This window comes from Hippocampus zosterae, chromosome 2 (genome assembly GCF_025434085.1).
Source record: "Hippocampus zosterae strain Florida chromosome 2, ASM2543408v3, whole genome shotgun sequence".
Lineage (NCBI taxonomy): Eukaryota > Metazoa > Chordata > Actinopteri > Syngnathiformes > Syngnathidae > Hippocampus > Hippocampus zosterae.
In genome coordinates, this window is record NC_067452.1 from 32,911,400 (window position 1) to 32,935,459 (window position 24,060).

General features: G+C 44.0%; 1 protein-coding gene and 1 long non-coding RNA gene across 3 annotated transcripts; both read left to right on the forward strand.

Annotated features, from left to right (window-relative positions):
* Window positions 1–14,322: 14,322 nt before the first annotated feature.
* her9 (hairy-related 9) lies at window positions 14,323–16,834 on the forward strand. 2 transcript variants are annotated; one of them, XM_052059826.1, is made up of 4 exons: window positions 14,323–14,686; window positions 14,793–14,888; window positions 15,003–15,090; window positions 15,847–16,834. In XM_052059826.1, exons 1-4 carry the CDS (start codon window positions 14,579–14,581, stop codon window positions 16,401–16,403), a joined length of 849 nt encoding a protein of 282 aa, XP_051915786.1. In that variant the 5' UTR covers window positions 14,323–14,578; the 3' UTR covers window positions 16,404–16,834. The 2 variants fall into 2 exon arrangements, with proteins under 2 accessions (XP_051915786.1, XP_051915785.1); XM_052059825.1 differs by having other exon boundaries at window positions 14,327–14,686; window positions 15,844–16,834.
* Window positions 16,835–18,582: 1,748 nt separating this feature from the next.
* Window positions 18,583–22,170, forward strand: LOC127596883 (uncharacterized). The gene is made up of 3 exons (XR_007961580.1): window positions 18,583–18,910; window positions 21,300–21,434; window positions 21,517–22,170. It is a non-coding gene; the product is annotated as an uncharacterized LOC127596883 (long non-coding RNA).
* Window positions 22,171–24,060: the final 1,890 nt, after the last annotated feature.

Genomic DNA, 24,060 nt, shown 5'->3' on the forward strand with positions numbered 1-24,060 from the left:
TTCAAATTGTTCTCCAGTGTTGTCATGGAGAACAATTGTCAACAATATGTCACTAGAATAAAAACAATCAAGTTAAAACTATTGAATAAAATGAATGATCATTTCAGGAAAAAAAATCTGCCACTTGATACAAAAGATGAAATGTTTTAAGCTTTTGGGTCTTTTTAAAGCTTGGTGGCGCTGACTTTTTTTTTTTGCAAGTGTTGAGTCTCCTGCGGTGCTGGTCACTCGGAATGGATTGCCCTGCATCATGGGTTCAAGGCGTTGCCATTAAAGCCTTTTTGTCACCCGTGAGTGAGGTCATCTCTCTTCTCCACTGGCCAAAGAATGTTCATGGCTTCCACTTTTCTTATGATTTAGTTTAGTCGGCGCAAACAAAAGTGCAAAGCTTTGAATTATTCAGGAAAATGAATAAAGGATTAATTTGCATTGATTTTTCAGCTCAACAACAAAGAGTGTCTTTTATTGTCCCCCAAAAAATGAAAGGCAAAGCATTTCTTCCACCCCCCCCCCACCCAAAAAAAAAACACCCTGCATATATACAATACAATACAATACAATATATGCTGATTTATATAGCGCTTTCACAACAGCGGCAGCTGTAACAAAGCGCTTTACAAAACAGTTAACATAAGGTAAAATAATAAACACAACACATAACATAAAACACAGACAGTCGTGCAGTCCTAACCACATAACCAACAATGGTCTTATTTAAGAAGGCCATCAGGGTGGGAAATGACTTTCTTTGTGCTTTTTGCAATTGGGAGTTATTACAGGATTTTCCACTTATAGTTTGGGTCAATACTTCTTTTGTGAACAATTTTTGTCCTTGTGACAAAACTAATCGTCATTGTAAATGTGAATAATATAACCCGTGAATATATATATATATATATATATTTTTGGGGGGGGGGGGGTCTACAATAAATCATGAATAAATGAGGATGGTAAATTCAGAGATGAATGTTTCTCTTCCACCTGTTCTTTGCGATGTAATTGATGGTTAAAAATTAAAAACTAATAATAAAATAAACCTCTTTTTTGATTTGGCTGGAATGGATGACACAAAGGTGATCTTGAATTTGGTCATTTGATGACATGCCCTTGATTAACAAATCAAAACAAATATTTAGGAAACATTTTTACATTGTGAACACAAGTATGCAGAGAAGATAACCGTCATGCGCAAACACAAAGTCAAATTAAGAGTAAAGTTAAACTGCTCACCCTTTTAGGCATCCTGACGGACAGACAAATAATGGCAAGGAACATGGAGATGTTGGCAGAGAGATCCTGAAAACGCACACAGTCAGTTGTAAGATGGTATGCACGACTAAATGTATTTATTTTTAGGCGTTTCAATTTTTTTAAAAAGTTAAAAAAAACAATCATTGAATTGTTCAGTTTATGGATCATATTAACAGTTCTGAAATATTTTCTCATGATCATACTTAACACATTCAGTACCAGCCAATTCTGAACCAAGTCTGAAAAGACGTTTAAAAACGTCATTGGGAGTGAGTTAAAATAAACAACAACAAAAAAACACACACAAACACTCACACTTTTTTTTTTAGACCTCCACGTTTGATCCTTTGTCTCAGCAGTGCCCACCCTCGGTTTTAAATCCAAGCGCTTGTAAGCAAAGGTCTGAGGATGGGGTGGGGTCAATAGGGTTGCCCGTCCCGTTGAGTGCAACCTTGTTCGAGAAAGTGGCCAAGAGGGCTCTATCTGTCACAGCACATTCCGCTGTGCAGCTATAATATGAATGAATGAAGCGAGGCGGTGTGCCTAAGCTGCAAGTGTGGAGCTCAAAGGACAGCTGAAATGCTGTCATGTAATTATGTGGACAGTGTCTCGTGTCCATTAGCTACAATTGGTCCTTGCAGGCCCCATTTAGGCAGTTGTGAAGGGGGGGCAGTGGGGACCTCGGGCTCTTAAGTCATCTGAAAAGGCCTCCTCTTTACTCATTGTGCTCATTGTCTTTGTTTGACTATTTTTAGAGGGGGCATCAAGTTAGGGCACACTACTTATGACAACAACTTCACAGACTTTACAGTTACAGGGGGAGAGACGTGTGTGTGTGGGGGGGGGGGGGTCATTCTGCACCAAATACCTGTACATATTAATTACATTAATTAATTTCATCAAACCTCTGAATTGTCACGAGGTGTGAGTGTGGGCGTGGAATGTTGTTCGTCTGTGTGTGCCCTGCGATTGGCTGGCAACTGATTCAGGGTGTCCCCCACCGACTGCCCGAAGACAGCTGGGATAGGCCCCAGCAGCCCCCCGCGACCCAATGAGTATAAAGCGGTTCGGAAAATGAATTAATGAATTTCATCAAACCTCACATTACTTTTTTGAATTCACTCACACACACACACACACACACACACCCACACACACACACGCACACACACACACACACACACGCACACACACAGATAAAATGAACACTACTGTAGTGTACTGTTTCAGTGTTTGTTTGTTTTTTGTGGTATTGGATTACATTTTAACACTTGCGGCATGAAGAATAAAATCACACATTTATTTTTCTTGTAATTTGCAAGTTATTTTAATTTAAATGCATTGGTCATCTTGTATGCGATTGGAGCATTAATAAAATGAAAATTTTTAAAAATAGTTACCGGAATTCCAAAATAACAAATGGCAAAAAGGGGATGGAAAAACAGAAGTTGACGACCAGGTGAGAATGACTATTTTGGCGGGATTTTTTTCCCAGTGATGCAGCCGTCCACATATGAAATCACTCTCACACATACGTAGCTTTTATCTGTCCCATGGGTCTGTCCAACTCCTTCTTTTTAACTTTTCTCTCTCATCAATAATTTATCCAAGAACGTTATCAGCACTCTGTGTGCTGAAGTAGGTGGGACCGCATCCAGGTGACAAGCACAGAAAAACGATTGGTGCATTATTTAGTCACACCTTCTGTCTCGACAGTCTTTGTCGGCCAGTTTTGTTGCACCGTGATAAGTTTCGAAATAACAATCAAAAATTACATTTGAGGCATAAGATGGGGCCAGAGATTTCTCAAAAGATTGTTTGAACATATATGACAAAAAGTTTCTTTTTGTTGAAAGACTACAAACAAACTCTACATTTAATTGATGCACATAGTGTGGACGTAGCGTCTGTCTGATGTTATTTTCATCATATCATCTACGCATGTAAAACACATCCATTGGTAAAAACATATTTATCGATAATACGTAAATGTTAATTAATACAATCCCAAAATTTAATAGTCATAGCTATCTGAGACCAAAGACTAGTCTGATAAGTGGGTAGGCAGGGGGATAAAATGTGAATGGGTGTCTCATGTTTAAATGCACGTGAGTGCACATCCTAACGCAAGACAGCAATTAAAAACAACTTAACAAGTTGCCCTGGTTCAAACAAACGATACAGATTGCATTAACCTTGTACTTGACTAAACAAATCTCTGACGTCCATCTGAGAATCGAGTTAGTGGTTCCACTAATTTGCAGAATTTGATTTTGGGGAGTTCCAGCGCCTTGTGTTTACCTAATCTTTCGGCATTCACGCAGACAACGAGTGGAAATGTCCAAATGCGTCAGCGCACAACTTTAAAGGCTTTTTCCCCATGTATTGCAGTCTAGTGACCCATTCTAATAACCTATATCATTGGGGATCTGCGGTTTATAAAGGAGTCCATTGGGGCCGGTGTTGAAAGGGTTTTTTTTTGGGGTGCCGACTTGGATAAAACGTGCAAAGAGGAGGATAAAAGGGAAAGCATAGGAGATGTCAGGAGGCCTTTGGAAGGAAAACAAACTGCAGAGAGCAATGTGAGTTGACTTAATCTGATTAGGCTAACCTCATCAACAGCCTACTTAAAAGGGAGAAGAAAGACTTGAATTGGGGCGAGAAGCAAGAGAAAAGGCTCTCTCTCTCTCGGTATTCAGAAAGCCAAAGGGGCTGTGTGAATACATCACATTGTACAGCGCATGCTGGTCTGCAGATGGCAAAATGACAAGAAGCCTTTCTAAAAAGTGAGGCAAATATATAAATATATATATAATTGATCACACACACACACACACACACACACACACACACACATATATATATATATATATATATATATATATATATATTATATATATATATATAGCGGCTGGATAGCTCAGTTGGTAAGGCATCGGTTTGGCATACGGGAGACGGTGGTTCGAATCCCGCTTGGGGCAAAAATGAGCACATAACACCATCCAGTGTGGGTCCTTGGGCAAGATCCTTCACGCTAATGCCTACCTCATACAATGATGAGAGACAATAAAACGAATGACATGCCGGCTCAGACGTCGCCCGGCCAAACAAGGTCTGCGTCAGGTGCTGGGGAACCAGAGCACCTTGATGAAAAATGGGCTACTGGAACAAAGCGGAGATGGGCGAGATGCGATAACATGGCTCTGTTGGAATGCTACTACTCAAGCAACCCTAGTCAGAGGGGTTACATGCAGAGAATGTGGGCTAAATGGTTACTTCGAAACCCACAGTCACGGTTGACCGCGAAACAACTAGTAGCTCAGTGTTCCAACATCCACAAACAGCAACTGCTGTCACAACTTGAGATTGATGAGGTACAACGCAGGTTCCATGGTGAAGGGCCCCAGGCTGCCAGATCAGAGGAGGAGGTCATACAAGAGATTGGGAGGCAAGCCCCAATGAATGCAGATTATGAGATTGGGTGGCCAGCCCCAATGAATGAAATGCTGAGCGAGGCAGCAACTGACCTGAAAGCTAAGATCATGGCGAGAATGAAAGCTGGGCAACCTAGAAACCGATTACAACGGCTATGTGAAGTACCATCTGAAAGTCTCATAGAAAGTGTGAATGCAGCACTGAGGGTGATCCCTACCGTAACGATCACAGAAACCAATGAGCTGATATACGCTTCAGCATCAGTGATCCTGGAGACTCTGTGCTATAAGAGCAACCATGGAAGCCATGAGATACGTTACCCACCATGGAAAAGACGGTTGGAGGCTAAGATCAAGGCGGCCCGGAAAGATGTGAGTCAATTGACGGAGGCCCAGAGAGGTGTGATGAAAAGGCCGATACCCGAGAGGTACATCCAGATGACCATATCTGAAGCACTCGAAACTGCCAAACAAAGGCTCCAAGCCTTGTCCAGTCGCCTAAAGCGGTACACGAAAGAGAATGAGGCCAGACGAATAAACAGGCTGTTCGCAACACAACCTGCGAAAGTGTACGCTCAGTGGCAGGGTCCTAACAACAGAGCTGACCCACCAAGACTGGAAACTGAAAGGTACTGGAAAGGCATATGGGAGAAGGAGGTTGCACATAACAGCAGTGCACAATGGCTGGTGACCCTGAGAGAGGAACACAGCAACCTCCCTGAACAGAACCCGGTTACCATAACAGTGGCAGACATACAGGAAAGAGTCTCAGGTATGAAGAACTGGACAGCACCAGGCCCGGACATGGTCCACACCTACTGGCTAAAGAAACTCACAGCACTCCATGAGCGCCTAGCAGTACAAATGAACCAGCTGCTGAGGGATGGAACTCACCCAGAATGGCTAACCGAAGGGCGAACGATCCTGATCATGAAGGATCCCTCGAAGGGTGCAGCCCCATCCAACTATCGGCCAATAACCTGTCTCTCCACAACATGGAAGCTCATGTCAGGCATCATTGCGGCTAAGATAAGTGGACACATGGATCAATACATGAACGAAGCACAGAAGGGCATTGGTAGAGATACCAGAGGAGCCAAACATCAGCTCCTGGTTGACAGAACAGTCGCACAAGACTGCAGGTCCCGACGTACCAACCTGTGCACAGCTTGGATTGATTACAAGAAAGCCTATGACTCGATGCCACATACATGGATCACTGAATGCTTGGAGTTGTATAAGGTGAACAGGACCCTAAGAGCCTTTGTTGCGAACTCGATGAGGATGTGGAAAACCACACTTGAAGCCAATGGCAAGCCACTTACCCAAGTGTCCATCAAATGTGGCATATACCAAGGTGATGCACTCTCCCCACTGCTGTTCTGCATAGGACTGAACCCCCTAAGCCAAGTAATCACCAAGACAGGCTATGGATACCGCCTCAGAAATGGAGCTACAATCAGTCACCTCCTCTACATGGATGACATAAAGCTGTATGCTAAGAGCGAAAGGGACATAGATTCCCTGATCCACACAACCAGGATCTACAGCAGCGACATCGGGATGTCATTCGGGCTTGAGAAATGTAGTCGGATGGTGACTAAGAGAGGAAGGGTAGTCCGCACTGAAGGGGTCTCACTCCCTGAAGGAACAATAGCAGACATTGAGGACAGCTACAAGTACCTTGGTATACCACAAGCCAATGGCAACCTCGAACTGGCAACAAGGAAAGCGGCTACGGCCAAATACCTCCAGCGAGTGAGGCAAGTCCTAAGAAGCCAGCTCAATGGCAAGAATAAGACCCGGGCAATAAACAGCTATGCCCTGCCAGTGATCAGATACCCTGCAGGAATAATAAGGTGGCCAAAGGAAGAGATTCAGACCACGGATGTTAAGACCCGAAAGCTCCTAACCATGCATGGAGGGTTCCATCCCAAATCCAGCACCCTGAGACTGTACGCAAGCCGAAAGGATGGAGGCCGGGGACTAGTGAGTGTGAGAGCCACTGTCCAAGATGAAACATCCAAGCTCCATGAATACATCAAGGAGAAGGCTCCAACGGATGACGTACTCAGAGAATGTCTCAGACAATGGGGAACAGAAGATGAGGCGCTGGAAGAGGGACCATCATGGGAGGACAAGCCCCTACACGGGATGTACCACCGGACCATAACTGAAGTGGCTGATCTCAAGAAGTCCTATCAGTGGTTAGAGAGGGCTGGCCTGAAGGACAGCACAGAGGCACTCATCCTGGCTGCTCAGGAGCAGGCCTTGAGCACCAGAGCCATTGAGGCCCAGATATACCACACCAGACAAGACCCAAGGTGTAGGTTGTGCAAAGAGGCACCTGAGACGATCCAACACATAACTGCAGGGTGTAAGATGCTGGCAGGGAAAGCCTACATGGAACGCCATAACCAGGTGGCTGGCATAGTCTACCGAAACATCTGTGCAGAGTATGGGCTGGAAACCCCAAGGTCAAAATGGGAAACACCTCCGAAGGTGGTGGAGAATGACAGAGCGAAGATCCTGTGGGACTTCCAGTTCCAGACTGACAAGATGGTAATGGCGAACCAACCAGATATCGTGATCATAGATAAAGGGCAGAGGAAAGCCGTTGTAGTGGATGTAGCGGTCCCAAGTGATGGAAACATCAGGAAGAAGGAACATGAGAAACTCGAGAAATACCAAGGGCTCAGAGAGGAGCTGGAGAGAGCCTGGAAGGTAAAGGTGACAGTCGTGCCTGTGGTGGTCGGAGCACTCGGGGCAGTGACCCCCAAACTAGATGAGTGGTTGCAACAGATCCCTGGAACAACATCGGACATCTCAGTCCAGAAATGTGCAGTGCTGGGAACAGCAAGGATACTGCGCAGAACCCTCAAGCTTCCTGGCCTCTGGTAGAGGACCCGAGCTGAATGAGGGACGGACACCACCCGAGGGGTGAGATGAGGATTTTTTTTTTTTTATATATATTATTTTTTTACCTTCCCCATCTTTTTGAACATATAAAAAACAGCTGAGAGAGTCATCTGTGGTTCCTCACTAAAACATTGCCACATTCTTCAAGTCCGATCTTTTAGAAGAAACTTTGGCTTCACATCAAATGAGAGAAAACGTGCTGTTTTAACACCAATGTCAACTCACACAGCCCAAATTAACAAATCCCTGTCGGAGCAACGCTAATAGCAATTCTCCTGTTGCCCTGGGATAATTCGCTTCATCTTTTGTCAATGGGTTGGCGGGTTTTACTCAGCCCGTAATTTTATATTTGAATACATTTATTTGCCTTCTTCATTTTTCTCTTGAATAATATATTTGAATAGCTTTCTCAAAGCAGTGCTGTGTTCCAGCCTGCTGATTCCTTAAGTGCCACTGCAGCAGCCGCAGGTGTCTCCTTACTCCTGGGCACAGATCAGCAACTCATGGCACAAATAACCTTGAATGAGACGTTTAAGAGGCAGGAAATAAGTGAACCTCACATCGCAGTTCACCACAAACACGGCTCTTATACACCTCACACTACCCAGTACATGCTTCTGCTCACTTACAAGGCATTTTACTGACAAATAACATGACTGATTTATTAGATATATTATAAATATTTTAAACTAAGATCCTTTTTACTTTTACAGGGCATGCACGGACAGTAATTCATTTCCAGTTTCCGATTTACCGTAGTTTTACGAGTATTTTCTTTCCACAGTCCACACGTATGTTCACTTGCCTGCGATTTTCTTGCACCAAGTTGGCTACGTGCCACTTTGACGCAGCCCCAGCCAGACATCGGTGAAAAAAATGTACTCAATCACCCAAGTTATCTCTGGTCACTATGGTAACGTTTAAATGTGCCTTCAAAATAAAATACACCGCAAATACAAAGTGAATGAAAAATAGCACTCACCATCGCCGCATATTATGCAGCATGGGCTTGGTTCGTGCAAATCTCCCGTTAAGATAAATCCGTATTTGAAATGGGACTTCTGTTACTGTCTATTAAATGTATCCTTTTCCTTGAAAGTAGTAGGTCCCGTTTCTGTCTCCTGGCTGGGCCTTTTCGCCTTCCCAAAGACCTTTGTTTTTTTACTCATTTTGCTCGCTCCTGCGTTTCTTTTTAGCGGTAGCCTATCACGTGACCGAGAAGCGCGCCTTCACCTGTGTCAAGAGTGACATACTGTAGATCTGTAGAACTGTAGACATTTTAGGACTTTTTTTTTTACTGTCCTAAAATGACGTGCAGTTGCACCTCCACTACGTTAGGGGGCAGTGGCGCTCACATTGGCAGAGTTTGAGCAGGGAGCATTCTCAGGGAGGAAACATGATGAGGCGTATGTTGATTCTGATCTTGGCTTCAATGTGAATGCGGTGGCAGAAGAGGAAAGATCGATGTGCCTATTGTGTCTAAAAATTTTGGTAGCGCACAGCATGAAGCCAAATAATTTAAGGCGTCACTTAAAGACATTACACCCAATCACGCTGATAAGCTGCTTGAGGTTTTTTTTTTTTCCAGCGAAAACGTGCCAAATATTTCCAACAATCATGCCACTTTGTGACTGCCACTCCAGTAAACTAAAATACAGGTCCCGGCTACACATTGAGTAGGAGCCGAGAGTTGCTGTGTCCTGCTTCAAACCTTCGAAAAGCTGTGCATTGCAAAACACGCTCATTGTAGCCATTAATCCAGACATCATCTTTGATTTAAAAAAAAAAAAACAGCCCAAATTCTTTTATATATTTTTGTTTTGCTGGTTAAAGTTTTTTTTTTTAAAGATTGTGCTCTGAGATAATGTTGGTAATTAGTTTGAATACATTATTAGTTATTGATTTTAACTAATTTTATTTTTCAGTATCGTTTGGTTTGACATGGTCAGTCAAAAAATATTTATTGTTAAACTAAGAATTTAATGTTATTTTTGAATTTCAGATGCACTTTAAATATTTTCTGTTCCAGTTACTAAAGCTATTTGTTGTAAGTTGGTCCATAAAGTTATATTTCTTTTTTTATTCTCTTATACGTTAATAAGGATACAGTGTTATGCAAAGGTGTAGTGATAACAATTTTATAGACAAATGATACTATTTATAGTCGTGCAGAGGGGGGGGGGGCGAGATGTTTTCCTCTTCCTTGGGGGGGGGGGGGCATGACAGAAAATAATTGAGAACCACTGTTGTAGATGGATGGAATAGAGGATCCGGTAATTTATCAAAATAAAACATCCTTCAGATTCCATCCATCCATTTTCTGATCCGCTTTATCCTCACAAGGGTAGCGGGGGGTACTGGAGCCTATTCAAGCTGTCTTCGGGCAGTAGACGGGGGGACACCCTGAACCGGTTGCCAGCCAATCGCAGGGCACACAGAGACAAACAACCATCCACGCTTACATTCACACGTAGGGACAATTTTAGAGTGTTCAATCAGCCTGCCACGCATGTTTTTGGAATGTGGGAGGAAACCGGAGTACCCGGAGAAAACCCACGCAGGCCCGGGGAGAACATACAAACTCCACACAGGGAGGCCGGAGCTGGAATTGAACCCGGTACCTCTGCACTGTGAAGTCGACGTGCTAACCACTCGACTACCGGGCCGCCATCCTTCAGATTCCGAAATAAATAAAACGGAAGTAATGTAAATTATTTATTCTTTTTGTGCAGCTCGTTACCAAATGACCCAATCTATCACTTCTTCTCACACTATCACTACTGTGATTTTGTGCACACCACTCGAGGAGCCACTAACTGAGAGGCGTTGCGTTTGAGTATGCGGCCATTCTTGTTGAAGTGTCAAATGAGTGTGCTCGACAAACTTGTTGTGATTTGGAATACCTGTTTGTTTGTTTTTTCACCCATTGTCAGGTAGTCACCTATCACAGGCTCTTCTTTGTGAGGAATGTTTTGTGTTGCGTGAGGTAGGTTGAATTGATTCATTAGGTTTACTCAACAAGGTGATATTTTTATCACCTGATTTGCAACTTGGTCCGAATAAAGTTTCCACAGTATTCACAGACAACCAAAAGGTGCATTATAACTGCATCGGTTGTTGGAAACATCGGTGAGCTCCTAATTGGGGACTGTGTACAAAGATTGGCCAGATGACACCATGCTAACACAGGTTGAATTGACTCCCTTTCTGCATTCTGCACATGGATTCCAAGAGGTACATGGGCTCATTGTGTAAGAACAAATTAAGCAGACGGCAGTGAAAAGGAGTTGCTGAGCGCAGAGCGGCTCGGGATAACAGACCGCTGAAGTCTGCTAAATCTGCAAACACTGCTTCTCCCCGCTATGTGGGGCTTTTCATCTCCCCCATATCCCCTCTATAGCTTGCAAGACTGAGTCAAAAAGTAAGTACTTTTGGCAATTTCTATTCTCTACATTCCTCAGCAAAGCCATGTCGGAATATCAGCTTTCATGATGTTCTAACGACAAGAGTCACTCCAAAAGTGTGCTTGTCCTCGAATGAGAATTCCTCCAGTCTTTGTTGCCTCCGCCGGTGGACCCTTTGATATGCATAAGTGAAGGAGGGGCGGATATGGTTTGAAATAGTAAGAGTGGTCCGACTTGTTCGAGTTCAACAGGTGGGACTCCACCTCGACAAAATTAGTCAACCCCAAAGCCCGTTAACTCCGGTGTGGGGTTGGACAGTTGTGTAATATTTGCGGAGCTCTGTAGAATTTGATCTGCATCATTTGGGGCCGATCCAAAAGCAAATAAAGCAAACGTACAAAGTAAGTCAAAGCACACACAGCTGGCCCTTGAGACTCGGGATCCTGGGTAAACAAGTGTCCGGCATGCCTCAGCCTCAGCTCAGCCTTGGGGGCACACGAACCGCCTAACAATGGCTTCCACACTCCACTGCAAGGGGGGCTTAGCAAAATTTTATTACATTTACCGCCTTTCAATAGACTGCGGACCAAAAGAGGATCACAGAATTTGTCATCGGTCATAAGATTGTCATAAGATTATACTCCGACATCTACGGCCTTCTCAGACGCCGTAATTCTCCTTTTGTTGGAGAATATCCTCTGATTTAACATGGGAATCTATTCTTCCGTTTCTGCTACTCGCCATGTTGTGGTTTATTTCGTTATTTATTCAATTTGTGGTTAAATGTTTGGGCTGTAAGTGTAACCATAGTATTGTTAGATTGAGTTGATGTCGTTAGTGGGACAGCTTTGGGTGAGGAAAACAGGAAGTGACGTGTGTTCTCTCCGATGTTACGAGACTCAAAGAGTTATGCCAATAAAATTGAAGTAAGCAAGATGCTTGAACCTTCCGCTCTGTATGGTCAGTGAGAATGGAACAGAGTGAAACAGTAAGAACAACAATTTGCGTATTGTCCACCTGCTGTCCCAACCCTGTACTGTGGTGCTTTGATAATAACCGTTTTGTGCTCGATATTATGTAACATATGCTAGAAAAAAAAAAATCTGTTCTATGGCCTATGGATGAATGGCTCCATTACATCAATATCATTTTCTTCCATTGTTTTATGCAAAATGCAAATCAAAATACCTCTGTGACATGCTTTCCGTTTGACACCTGTGCAGGTTGGCGATCGTACGCAAGTCGTTTGACTTACTGCAGGGGGTAAAAGGAGCCCATTGGAATCGGCTGTCGCTGTAACAGTTACGATATTAAATGTTAAAGTACCTGCCCGCTTCATGCTTGGATAGAATACAGATGCTTCTTCTCTTTGTGGTTAACATGAAATAACATATGCATGCACACACACATCCAAGTGCTTAGACACACGCACGGCACGAACACGCATGTGTTGAAATGAACAACGTATTAAAATAGGATCTGACGTTTGATCATATACCGGAGTATATCCAGCGTGCAGTTGATTTTTTTTTTATACCAGCGACCACCTCATCTTCAGACGCAAGTACAGTACTGCATACCTGTCAACTCATACGGTTTAGTCATAGTTCATACAGATTTTGTGGTGAATCTTACGTATATGGCCGTATCGCACAAATCATACGGATTCTGAAAATTTCTGGTTTTTGTTTTTTTTTCCCCCCTAACAGGTAGTTCCGTTTGCTTTTGCCCAGAATGGTGCTAGTCTACTCGAATGCTTTCATTTCCAAAGTAAATATGAATGGATGCTGTAACTTCCAGCATTTGGAGTTGGTGAAAAAAGTAACGCAGGAGTAACACAGTAATGCCACTAAGTAGAATGATGATTAGACATTAACCAGACATTGTACTATGGAGATCTACAAAAAATATCATTGAAATGTTTGTGGGTTTTTTTCTGCCATTATTTTGACATGGAAAATGCTTTGGTATGTTATAAAGATTTTTGCTTTTTATAAGGATTTTTTGGGTAGTTTATACAGGTTGGCGCTCCGAAAGGTTGACAGGTATGGTACTGGTCGAGGACATAAGGTGCCATATTGATAGAGATGCGAGATCAGGTTTACGAAATGAACGCCAGGTGGCGACCTTTTCCATTATCAAGCCCTGGACGGCCTTTGGACATGTGTAAAGGGGTTCTCCTCATATCCTATGGACAGACCTACAGTCCGACAGTCCGATAGATAGATAGATAGACAGAGAGACAGAAAGATAGATTTTATTAAACATTTGAGGAAAATTCATGTCACAGAAGCAATAGTCATTAAACTTTACCTACTTTCATCGTGTCTGTTGTGTCTTGAATGACGAGGCACACACGCGTTTTCTATCATGGCTTCGACCTTCGAGTTCCACCATTAACCTCGTGGGGAAGAAACTTTGACATTCATATACAACATAACACGCATGCGCAGTCGATGGCTATGCAAGGTACGGGAAGCCAATACATCCAAACAACATACAAATAACTATGGTGGTTAATACACCACATTATCTTTCTCTTACATTCCTACATTACGGTATAACTAAAGGGGATATGTGTAGAGTTACATTTAACACACCCTGTTGTATACAGTGCATCATTCATTATGTTATTTATTATATGTGTAGAGTCTTGTGAGGTCTAAGGAGCAGATTTTAATCTGACATTATTGGCACGCGGAAAGATGTGACCCACCTCTCCACCCTCCTTCCTCAGACTGGCGGTCTGAGCTGCTCCCGCGTCGAAATGATTGACACGGAGCCGTTTAGGCAGCCAATCGGAGACCGAAGCGTCTTATTTGCATAAAGCAGGCGCGCGCCATTGGCTGACTGCATGCTCCGGCAAAATGTCCCTCGCGTGCCATGATCCCGCAGGCGGCGCACGTCCGGAAGCTGCCATAAAAATAGAAGTTTATTTAAACCAAAATCTCGCTCATGTTTACTTATATTCAATGTTCTAACGCCAGGACGTTGACAGCAGTGAAAACATGTCAAGAATAAAAAGGTATCTAGTAGGTTGTGTTAGTGAGAGAGTCGACATTTGGTCTTTTTTTTTCACGAGCACCGACTAAAATTGGAAGCAAACATCCAAGCACATTCCCCCGCTTTTCACCAGCACCCGACCCAGCCGGCCGCGCGGCCGGCTTTGTTGTTCTTCCCGGCGGGTTGATTGAGCCGCGCGTGACTGACGGCTCGCGGGGGTGTTGGCCAATCAGCGTCTGGGCTCGCGCCCACTTGGCGGGACGGTGCTGCCATTGGCTGAGACGAGTGTGGGAAAGAATGCAGAGAAGCGTTCACACGATGTGGGAGCACGCGCGCTGGTATAAGTTCGTCCGTGGCGCGTGTCGGCTGCAGAATCGAGACGCCGCCACTCGCGTTTTGCCGGTGATACAATACTGACGACGGGAGGACACTTTTTCTCCCTCCCCCTTTTTTTCCTTTAACAAGGCTGTTGGGTGGACGAACGTCGTTAAAATAGGAAGACCTTTCGTCAACATCTGATTATTGCAGGATTTATCGACCTAACTCATTTCCCATAACTGATTAACGATGCCTGCTGACACCATGGAGAAGCAGACGGGGTCCCCGATGGCTGGTTCCCCCGCAAACGGCTCACACACCCCGGACAAACCCAAAAATGCCAGCGAGCACAGAAAGGTAAGTGACGCAGAATGTAAATTATGCTTAGGATCTACAATATTGCCGCGCTTTCTCGAACATCAACAATCGACTAAACAATGTCTCTATTTTCATTCCTTTGCAGTCATCCAAGCCCATCATGGAAAAAAGACGGAGGGCAAGAATCAACGAAAGCCTCGGTCAGCTTAAGACACTCATCCTCGACGCACTAAAGAAAGATGTAAGTCGACGTTTGGCATTTTCACCTTGAAATCTTCTATGGGTTTTTTGAAACAAAATCAAAGAATCGCCACTACATGGGACTGTAATAAAACTTGACCTGCATTCTCCCCAGAGCTCCAGACACTCCAAGCTGGAGAAGGCAGACATCCTGGAGATGACAGTGAAGCACTTGAGGAACCTGCAGCGGATCCAGATGAGTGGTCAGTTGAGTTTTCCTCTACTGTTAGTGGGCCACATTTTTACATGAGCGATCTGTCACAGCACACCAAATTCACACAAACATACTGCATAATGAAATAATGTTTCGCCTTTTATGTGATGGTAGCGGAAGAGCTTTTTTTTTTAATGAGCATTTATTTCAAGAAATATTCCAAAATGGAATGGAATGGAATTTATTTCAAGAAATATAATTTTATAATAAAACAAAGAGATAAAAAATACCGTTTATTTCATAATGTAATTCAAAAGAATGTTTTTCACATACAACTATTATGAATAATAATTATTGAAAAGGAGTGGGAATAAGGAAATCTTGTCATCTTCTCATCATTATTGTTCCAGTTAGATTCCATGTCGTTTCTTGCGGGATATGATAACAAATTATGGCCGGTGTAAAAATAAGTAACATAGATACCTAAATAGTGGATGGTAACATACTAAAACAATTAATAGCACCAATGATAAAACAAAAGAAAAATCAAATCCACTACCCAAGAAACCTTTTTGTTGCTAACTGTCATTCTACATCACTGGCGTATATGAAACATGATTGAGAGGAAATCATTTTACAACCTTTTTTAAATGAAACCGGATCGTTTCCTCCACAGAAGTGCGGGCATTGTGTCACGCTGAAATGTTCATTGTGATCCAGTGGCATTTAAAATGAGTCAGCGAACACCGAATGGTGAGAAGGCATCGCTAACATCAGTGTTCCTCCTCCCCTTCTTCTCCAGCAGCCGCTCTCTCACCTGACGCCACCGTGCTGAGCAAGTACAGAGCCGGATTCAACGAGTGCATGAACGAAGTCACGCGCTTCTTGTCCACTTCGGAGGGGGTGAACGTGGAGGTGAGGTCAAGGCTGCTCACTCACCTGTCCGGCTGCATGAGCCAGATGATGGCCATCAACTACTCGCAGCAGACCTCGTCCCAGCAAGCTCACATCGCCCAACTCCCCTCCACTCTTCCCATCAGCCCCGGCACCGCCATGGCCTCCAAAGTCATCCCGGCCGAGGCGGCTTCCCCCAAAGTGTTTGGTGGCTTCCAGCTCGTTCCGGCGTCTGATGGACAGTTTGCTTTCTTGATTCACAACCCAGCTTTTGCTGCGGCCACAGCCCCGATGATCCCTCTGTATGCAAACGCCGGGCTGCCCATGGCGGTCAACGGGCCCTCGGCGGGCACCGCGGCTTCGCCGGTACACGGCATGACTTCCTTCTCCGGCGGATCCCAGTCGGGAAGCCCAGTAGGAGTGAGTCCTGGTCCGGACAGTGGCGAGCCCGTGTGGCGGCCTTGGTAGCGAGCGCCTCACTTGCCACCGAAAGCCAGCGAGGGAACGCTAACATGGAAATGCGGGACTGCCACTGTTAAACGTTTTGAGTTCAGAGCTGCAGCTGTTACGAGGATCTAACCTGTGACTTTTCTGTTGCACCACCCTGAAAAAGTTCACGTGGCACTTCGTTTTGTTTCGTTTTATGGAACAGAAGCCTTGGATGGAATGTTATCATTTATGACCGGTTCCAGTTGGAAGTTGGTGATGAAAACCTGTACATGCAGAGGTGTTGATTTATAGGATTTTTGCTATAAAGTACTTTTTATAAAAAGGTTTAGTTTTGTACAGAGTTGTTCTTGATTGCTATACCAAAGCTGTTTTATATTGTTTTTTTCTGTTTGTTAAAGAAAAAAACTGGTGTTCTGCCAGCGTTTGAATAAATAATGTTGAAAAACTCAGGATTGGAGTGAAGTCCATTTTTATACCGCTGTCAATCCTTTAATCGGCATGCTAGAGGCTTACACACTCACTGATTTATAAACCTGTCTAAAAGTGAAAATTCTAAAAAAAATTCTATATGAATTTTGACTCGTGTGCAATTTGAACTGGCAAAGTTTCAGTCTTGGGGGGATTTCTTCACACCCGGCTGTAAGTGGGACAAAGGAGTGGATTTTTTTTTTTTTACTTTCTGTCTCACTCCTGTTTTAAAGCTATGTTAAAGTATGATTAAAAGTTCCAAAGCAATATGCAGTGGGAGCTCGCTGAATCGATTCATAAGACGGGGAAAAGTGCTCAGAGGATTGGCCCTGTGAAAAGAAGAATATGGAGGGATCCTCTCATCCTTTTGTCTGTCAATTGTTCAAATCCACTCCCGTCCAATGGGCCTGCAAACTAAACTTGACAAGGGAAAATGAAGGAATTTGGCCAAGCAGCTGCATAAAATGCTCAAATCTGACATTTATACCAGGGATGATTCCAGGGTTTTTCACCCCCAGGCCTAAAAGGCATCTTGACTGATACACAGTGGGGCCGAGAAAATAATTTATCGGTCTGTCCAGAATTGGAATAACCCACATTTGGGCTTCAAAATTCTTGAAAAATAAGACTTTTACTATTGAGATTTTTTTGGCCACATTTTTCCGCAATAATAATAATAATAATTCTAAAGTCTGAGTAAAGGAGTGCAGCCTTGTTCATTTGGGTGCAACAAACTGTAAGCACAGCAAAGGGGCTGGCAGGTAACAAGTTTGGGAATCCAGACGAATGTTCGCTTTTTCTCAGGAGCTGTTTCGCTAGCTAAGCCAAGAGCACAAACTTACTTATGTAAATGAATAAAGACCAAAAAATATGTCCTATTTTGATCATAAAGTACACACATGAGGTAGAGTTAGACATTCAATCAAAAGGCGTTATAAAAAAAATATTTTTAAAAATAGTAGAGAGGAAATCCATTCTTTTAGAAAACTTTTATCATAGTAAATTAAATTAAAATTGATGAATGAGATGTAAAATGTCCTCGAATTCTAGAACCCTAATAAACCTATTTTAGAATGGCCAAATAAAAAGCTGGAGTGATTGAACTGTTTCGCCATACCTCGTTTACACAGCAGTTGGGTTGCACACTGCGCCCCATTTTAATGTCAACTCCCATCTTCCTCCCCGAGTATGAACGTAACCCCTCCCTTCAGTAAAGTGGGCTCCAAAATCCGGGATATATTTATGCGTGGTGGGCTGGTGGCGTGGTGCTTGCCGTGTGTCAGCCACCAGTGACTTGCTGCCACTAAGACACCCCCCCCCCCCCACGACCCCACCCCGCCGCTTTTGGGATCAAGTTACAGCAGCTCCGTTTTTATGGCCGTGCATGATGCGTGAGCGAGAATTTTGATTTGAAACCAGCTTTTGCGAACCATGATTTTGTTAACGTGGAATCGCAGTAAATTAGTTATTAAATGTCGTATTTTTTAACAGTTGGATCGTACGGAAGAGGATTAGGGTCAGTGTAGAAAGAAAAAATAAGGTTGGCAAGTTTCTCACTCTATGAAATAAAAGTCAGAATAATTATTTTAATGTCTGAATTCTGAGAATAAAGTGAGAATCTATCTCATTCTATGAGATAAAGCTTAGAATTCTCATTTTAAAGTCATTTTCCGAATTAAAGTGAGAATCTTTTTTCTTTCTTCATTGGCCCTATTCCTCTTCCGTAGGATCGTGTTTGTCACTGCGTGCGAGTCTTAATTTTTCCTCATCCGGTCTGTATGCCCTGAAGATGACACCGTGTCGAAACGACACATTGAAGGTCTCCTTTGAGAGGAACCACACTTAAACAGCAGTTGGCAGCGCGTGGAGCCTTTGCGGTTTTTCTGACTGCCTGCGCGTCTGAGTCAATAGTTCAGAGATGCCTTTGAGGAGCTGAGGTCGTGAGAACCGAACGAACTAGTCCGCCTGTGGTCGGGCACGGAGCCAGCCATTAAATCCCCGCCCGCAGGCCGCGAGCGTTGCCGCTTCGACTGAGGTGCGGAGGCGGACGCCCGCAAGTGAGCCTCACGGTCCGGTGGATATGAATTTAAAAAAAGAAAAAGAAAAAAACTCCGGTGGCTAGAAGTGTTTATCCAGGAGTCAACTGTTAAAACGAGTCGAGTGAGTCTATTTTTATCGACATTAGTGTGAGCACTTAAACACTCCACTGGCTCTCGTTTCATGAAATCATTTGACTCCGGTCCAGATTTGGTTTCACGGGAGGAATGAATGAAAACGAGCGGGAAAATCCCCTTGCCCGATGATGAAAAGGATTCCTCGGGAGGGTTGCAAGTCCCTCGGGGATGTGGCCGTCAAATCCCACGGGAGCAGTGGCTATTGAGGGGGTCGGGGTCGTCGGAGGAGCCACAATCTATCACTCTCATTAGCGACTCAATGGGCCGAACGCGCGCAACACGTTGCCGCCAAGTGTTCACCATCAAATCTCCCTCCAAATTTACAATTGGCATTGTTGTATAGACGCGGCGGTGTTTACAGCCAGCACTTGAGTGCTTTTCGTATGCAAGTTGTGCTGCTACAATGACAAGTGCACGCATCTCTCTCACGCCCTATAGTGTTTGTGCTTCCCGAGTTAAAAAAAAATTTGCAAGGCATCCTATTTTACATAAGAAAATAAAAACCAATAAACAATGTCACAAAAAAGTACAAGTCGCCCCACGGACTGAATTAATGATGACCCCCTGATCGATTTATTCATTAATGTACTCGCTTTATGTGAAATCCTGGCCTATTTAATTGAACAACAAAGTTGATGCGCTCGCCAAAAAAAAATCCACTTGGTATTCGATTGAATGAATTCCAACAGGTGGATACACTGGTTTAAGTTTACCTTCTGACCTTGTGTCATATAATGGAAGAACATTTAATTGTTCCGCCTTCATTACTGCTGACACAGATTCGGGAGATGAACAAAGGTGTCTTTGTAATTAATTAATAATTTATAATTTTAGGACAAATCAAGAGAAATTTCCTGCACTACCGCTGATAATCTCATTCGGGTAAGCCCCTGCGCCTGCACCCTCTGTGGGAGCTGTCAACTCATACGGTTTAGCCATAGTTCATACGGATTTTGTGGTGAATCTTACGTATATGGCCGTATCGCACAAATCATATGGATTCTGAACATTTTCTTCCCCTAACAGCTGGTTCTGTTTGCTTTTGCCCAGAATGGTGCTACGTCTACTCAAATGATTTAATTTCCGGCAACTTTCCAAAAAACTAACACAGGAATACAACTCTGAACACAGTAATGCTACTAAGTAGAATGATGATTAGACATTAACCAGACATTGTATTATGGAGATCTGCAATAAATATCATTGAAAATTTTGTGTGTGGGGGGAGGGGGGGGTGTTCTGCCGTTATTGTGACATATAAAATGCTTTGGTATGCGATAAGGCTGATGAATAAAAAATAACAACCATAATAATCATAATAATTAAATGATGTGAAGGAAAATTGTAAATAGTACTGCGATTTATCCATTTTGTGTTCATATTGCATTTAATTGAAAGAAGTTTGTTGTTTTGTTCTCTTTCTTCTTTCTACATACACTCTTGCTGCCGGAGGCTGTAAATTTCCCCAGTGTGGGACGAATAAAGGATATCTTATCTTATAAGGATTTGTTTGGTAGTTTATACAGTTTAGCGCTCCGAAAAGTTGACAGGTATGGAGTCACTTCACATTGAACCAGTGCACGGGAGTGGTGGGTGTCTTCTCATCATTAATAACTATCCATAGCCCCATTTTTTTACGTGCATAATTTCTGTCTATTTCTATGTATGCATTGACATAAACATCTGTGTGTGCGTGTGTCAAAAAAGCCCCGGGACTCGGTGTCAGCTCCGACATTTCAAACCCAAACTTTCCCCCTGTGGCATGAGCAAAATTTGCTTCAAAAAGCGAGAGTTGTGGTGGGATAATTTGTGTTTGCTTCACTGTGATTACGTCCCAAATGAACGTCGTTCAACTTGGTTGTGAAAAGTAATCTAGCAACGGTGCCCTTGTTGCCCCATCAAACGAAATGCCATATTTGCTTCTTAATATGAAGACGCTGCAGGCCGACAATTGAAATCAATTTGTCATGCTCTTTGGCAGCATGTTCCGATGTGAAAAGAGCAGGGCAGGATGTAGGCGTGATGAGGGAGATGTGTGCGAATGTCAGTATGTGTGTGTGTGTGTGTGGGGGGGGGGGGGGTTCTGGATAGTCATCTTTGCACCTGTTTTCTTGAGAAGCAGAGGGGGTCAGAGGCGGATATGGAAAAGGAGACAGACAGACGGGGTGTGGAGTGCTGCGGGTTTGGGGGGGTGGGGGTGACATGCTAAAAAGCTGTTGAAGCTCGGGAAAGCACATCTCGATTCCTCTCCTTGTGTGTGACATGTTTGCAGGCAACACTCGGCGAGGGAACTTCATCTTCGTCACTTCACATTTCCTGTCCGTCTTTGTATTTCTAGCCTGGCAACGCGGAACGTGGAGGTTACCCCGGGCGGCCTGTCGCATCAACCTTGATCAAGTATCACACGGTCCGTGGGCCACTTGGGCTCCAGTCTTTCCCCTGCCAGTTGGTTACAAGGCGCGTGTCTGAGGTCAAGTTTGGCTTTTCAGCAGCTTCTCCACTTTCGGCGCACGGGGGGCTCGCGGCCTTTTGCAGCGATTGAAGATTCCAGGAAAGAAAGTCGAAAGTTCCCCCTTGGCACGGGTCATCTTGAAGACTCCCAGGCGGCTTTGAAAGAGCCTCAGCATGTTTGATTTATGTATTTATCTATCGAGGGGGCATCCTTGCCTATCATGCAGTACGGGGCAGCTGTTATTCTATTTTAGTTCTAGATCACTACAGCGGGAAGTCCCGGCGATAAATGCTTGACGAAAGGCACTCCCAAATTGGCAATGTGAAAATTAAACAGATTTTAACTATGATGAAGTCATGACCTCAGAGTTTGAACACCAGTTAAAAGATTTTTGTTGTTGTTATTGAGGAACCAAGATCGTATTGTATAAGCATTTATTACTAAAATGGCACCCAGTAGACTGCAGACCTCCACCATAATGGAAAAAAAAATCTCTATCGATGTGGCACAACCCTGAAAAGAAATGAAAACCCTTAAAAGGCATAAAAATATCCCATTGTTTTTTTGTTGTTGTTGTTGGGTTTGTTTGCAGTTTAGTACGCTTCTAAAAAAGCAGCGCAGTTTAGTTTGCAGCTGCTATGCAGTCATTTTCATTTCCAAAATTGTCAAGCTAATAATTAAACATAGGGCGGCCCGGTAGTCCAGTGGTTAGCACGTCGGCTTCACAGTGCAGAGGTACCGGGTTCGATTCCAGCTCCGGCCTCCCTGTGTGGAGTTTGCATGTTCTCCCTGGGCCTGGGTGGGTTTTCTCCGGGTGCTCCGGTTTCCTCCCACATTCCAAAAAACATGCGTGGCAGGCTGATTGAACGCTCTAAATTGCCCCTAGGTGTGAGTGTGAGTGTGGATGGTTGTTCGTTTCTGTGTGCCCTGCGATTGGCTGGCAACTGATTCAGGGTGTCCCCCGCCTACTGCCCGAAGACAGCTGGGATAGGCTCCAGCACCCCCCGCGACCCTAGTGAGGATAAAGCGGCTCGGAAGATGAATGAATGAATAATTAAACATGCTGGGTGCAGACCACTCTTTTTATGGAGAGGCTGTTGATCCCATTGCAACCTAGTGTGCATCTTCAGTTGCCAGAAGTCTGCCACGCCCACCTGCCCGACTTGCCAGGAGAAAACCAGCCAATACACAAACAGATCTGCTACGCACACAAAAATTAACAGTATCATTCATCCATCCATCCATTATCAGAAACGGTTATCCTCCCTTCGAGCAGTAGGCCGGGAACACGAACAACCATCCGCGCTCACACTCACACCTAGGGACAATTTAGAGTGTTCAATCAGCTTGCCGTGCATGTTTTTGGAATGCAGGAGAAAACCGGAGTGCCCGAAGAAAACCCACGCAGGCATGAGGAGAACATGCAAACTCCACACAGGAAGGTGGGAGCTGGAATCGAACCCTGCACCTCTGCACTGTGAGGCGGACATGCTAACCAGTCACTCACCGTGCCGCGTTAACAGAATCGTTTTAAAAACATTCAAATTATACTCTGAAGGTTGATGTCTTGAAAATGACGCCCATTGTCATTTGCATTGGTGGTTGAGTCGAAGCACCTTTGACTGAAGGCAAACCATGGCAGGGTCTTTACGTTCTGGACCTGGATTTGAGAACTCGGTCCATTCATGCTACATGCATTCCATTTACGGAAATCAAGTTGTTATTGTTTTAGTTATTATTGATCTGCCCTTTGTAAGGTAATCAGAATACTGAAAACATATTTCTTGGGGGAAAATGGAGTCGATGTATTTTTTTTACATGGGGTAAAAAATAATATCTATAATATTTATTTTGTAGGCGGCATGATGGTCCTGTGGTTAGCGCGTCGACCTCACAGTGAAGAGGTACCAGGTTGGATTCCAGCTCCGTCCTCCCTGTGTGGAGTTGGCATGTTCTCCCTGGGCCTGCGTGGGTTTTCTGCGGGTACTCCGGTTTCCTTCCACATTCCAAAAACATGCGTGGCAGGCTGACTGAACACTCTATATTGTCTCTAGGTGTGAGTGTGATCGCGAGTGGTTGTTTGTCTCTGTGTGGATGGATGGATGGATTTATCTATATATATATATATATTGCGTGTCGTCCCGCACGCGGTCTGTCCTTCCGTCTGTCCCTTTTCAAAACGTACCTACTTCACCGCGCCGCTGCGCGCCGCCACTGCGCCGCTCAGGCAGCGGCTCACTACGATCGCGCGGGCATCTTAGCGAAAAAATGTTGTCTACCCACAAGCATTGCAATAAAATTGTTAGTTATTTAGTAGAGCTCAACATCTCTTTATTTTCGCGATAAGCAATGAAGATGAACAAAAAGTTGAACCAAGCAACAGCACTTTTGTGGGCCGAAGGCCCACCTTACCAGCCTTCCGCAGGAACTGGCTGATGAGCCGCCCGGAGGGCGGCGAACCACCACCTTACCAGCCTTCCGCAGTTTTATATAAAAAAAAAAGCAAAAACTGAAAATACCCTTCGGTAAAATCCTTCCATATTCTGCTAAAATACAGTTAAAGAATATGTGGGAGATATTC

Bases quoted from the DNA above. Each gene is read 5' to 3' on its own strand.
- her9 (XM_052059825.1), top strand. From the start codon at position 14,579: ATGCCTGCTGACACCATGGAGAAGCAGACGGGGTCCCCGATGGCTGGT. The intron at 14,687-14,792 runs GTAAGTGACGCA...ATTCCTTTGCAG, and splicing joins ATGCCAGCGAGCACAGAAAG to TCATCCAAGCCCATCATGGA. The intron at 15,091-15,843 runs GTCAGTTGAGTT...CTTCTTCTCCAG, and splicing joins GCAGCGGATCCAGATGAGTG to CAGCCGCTCTCTCACCTGAC.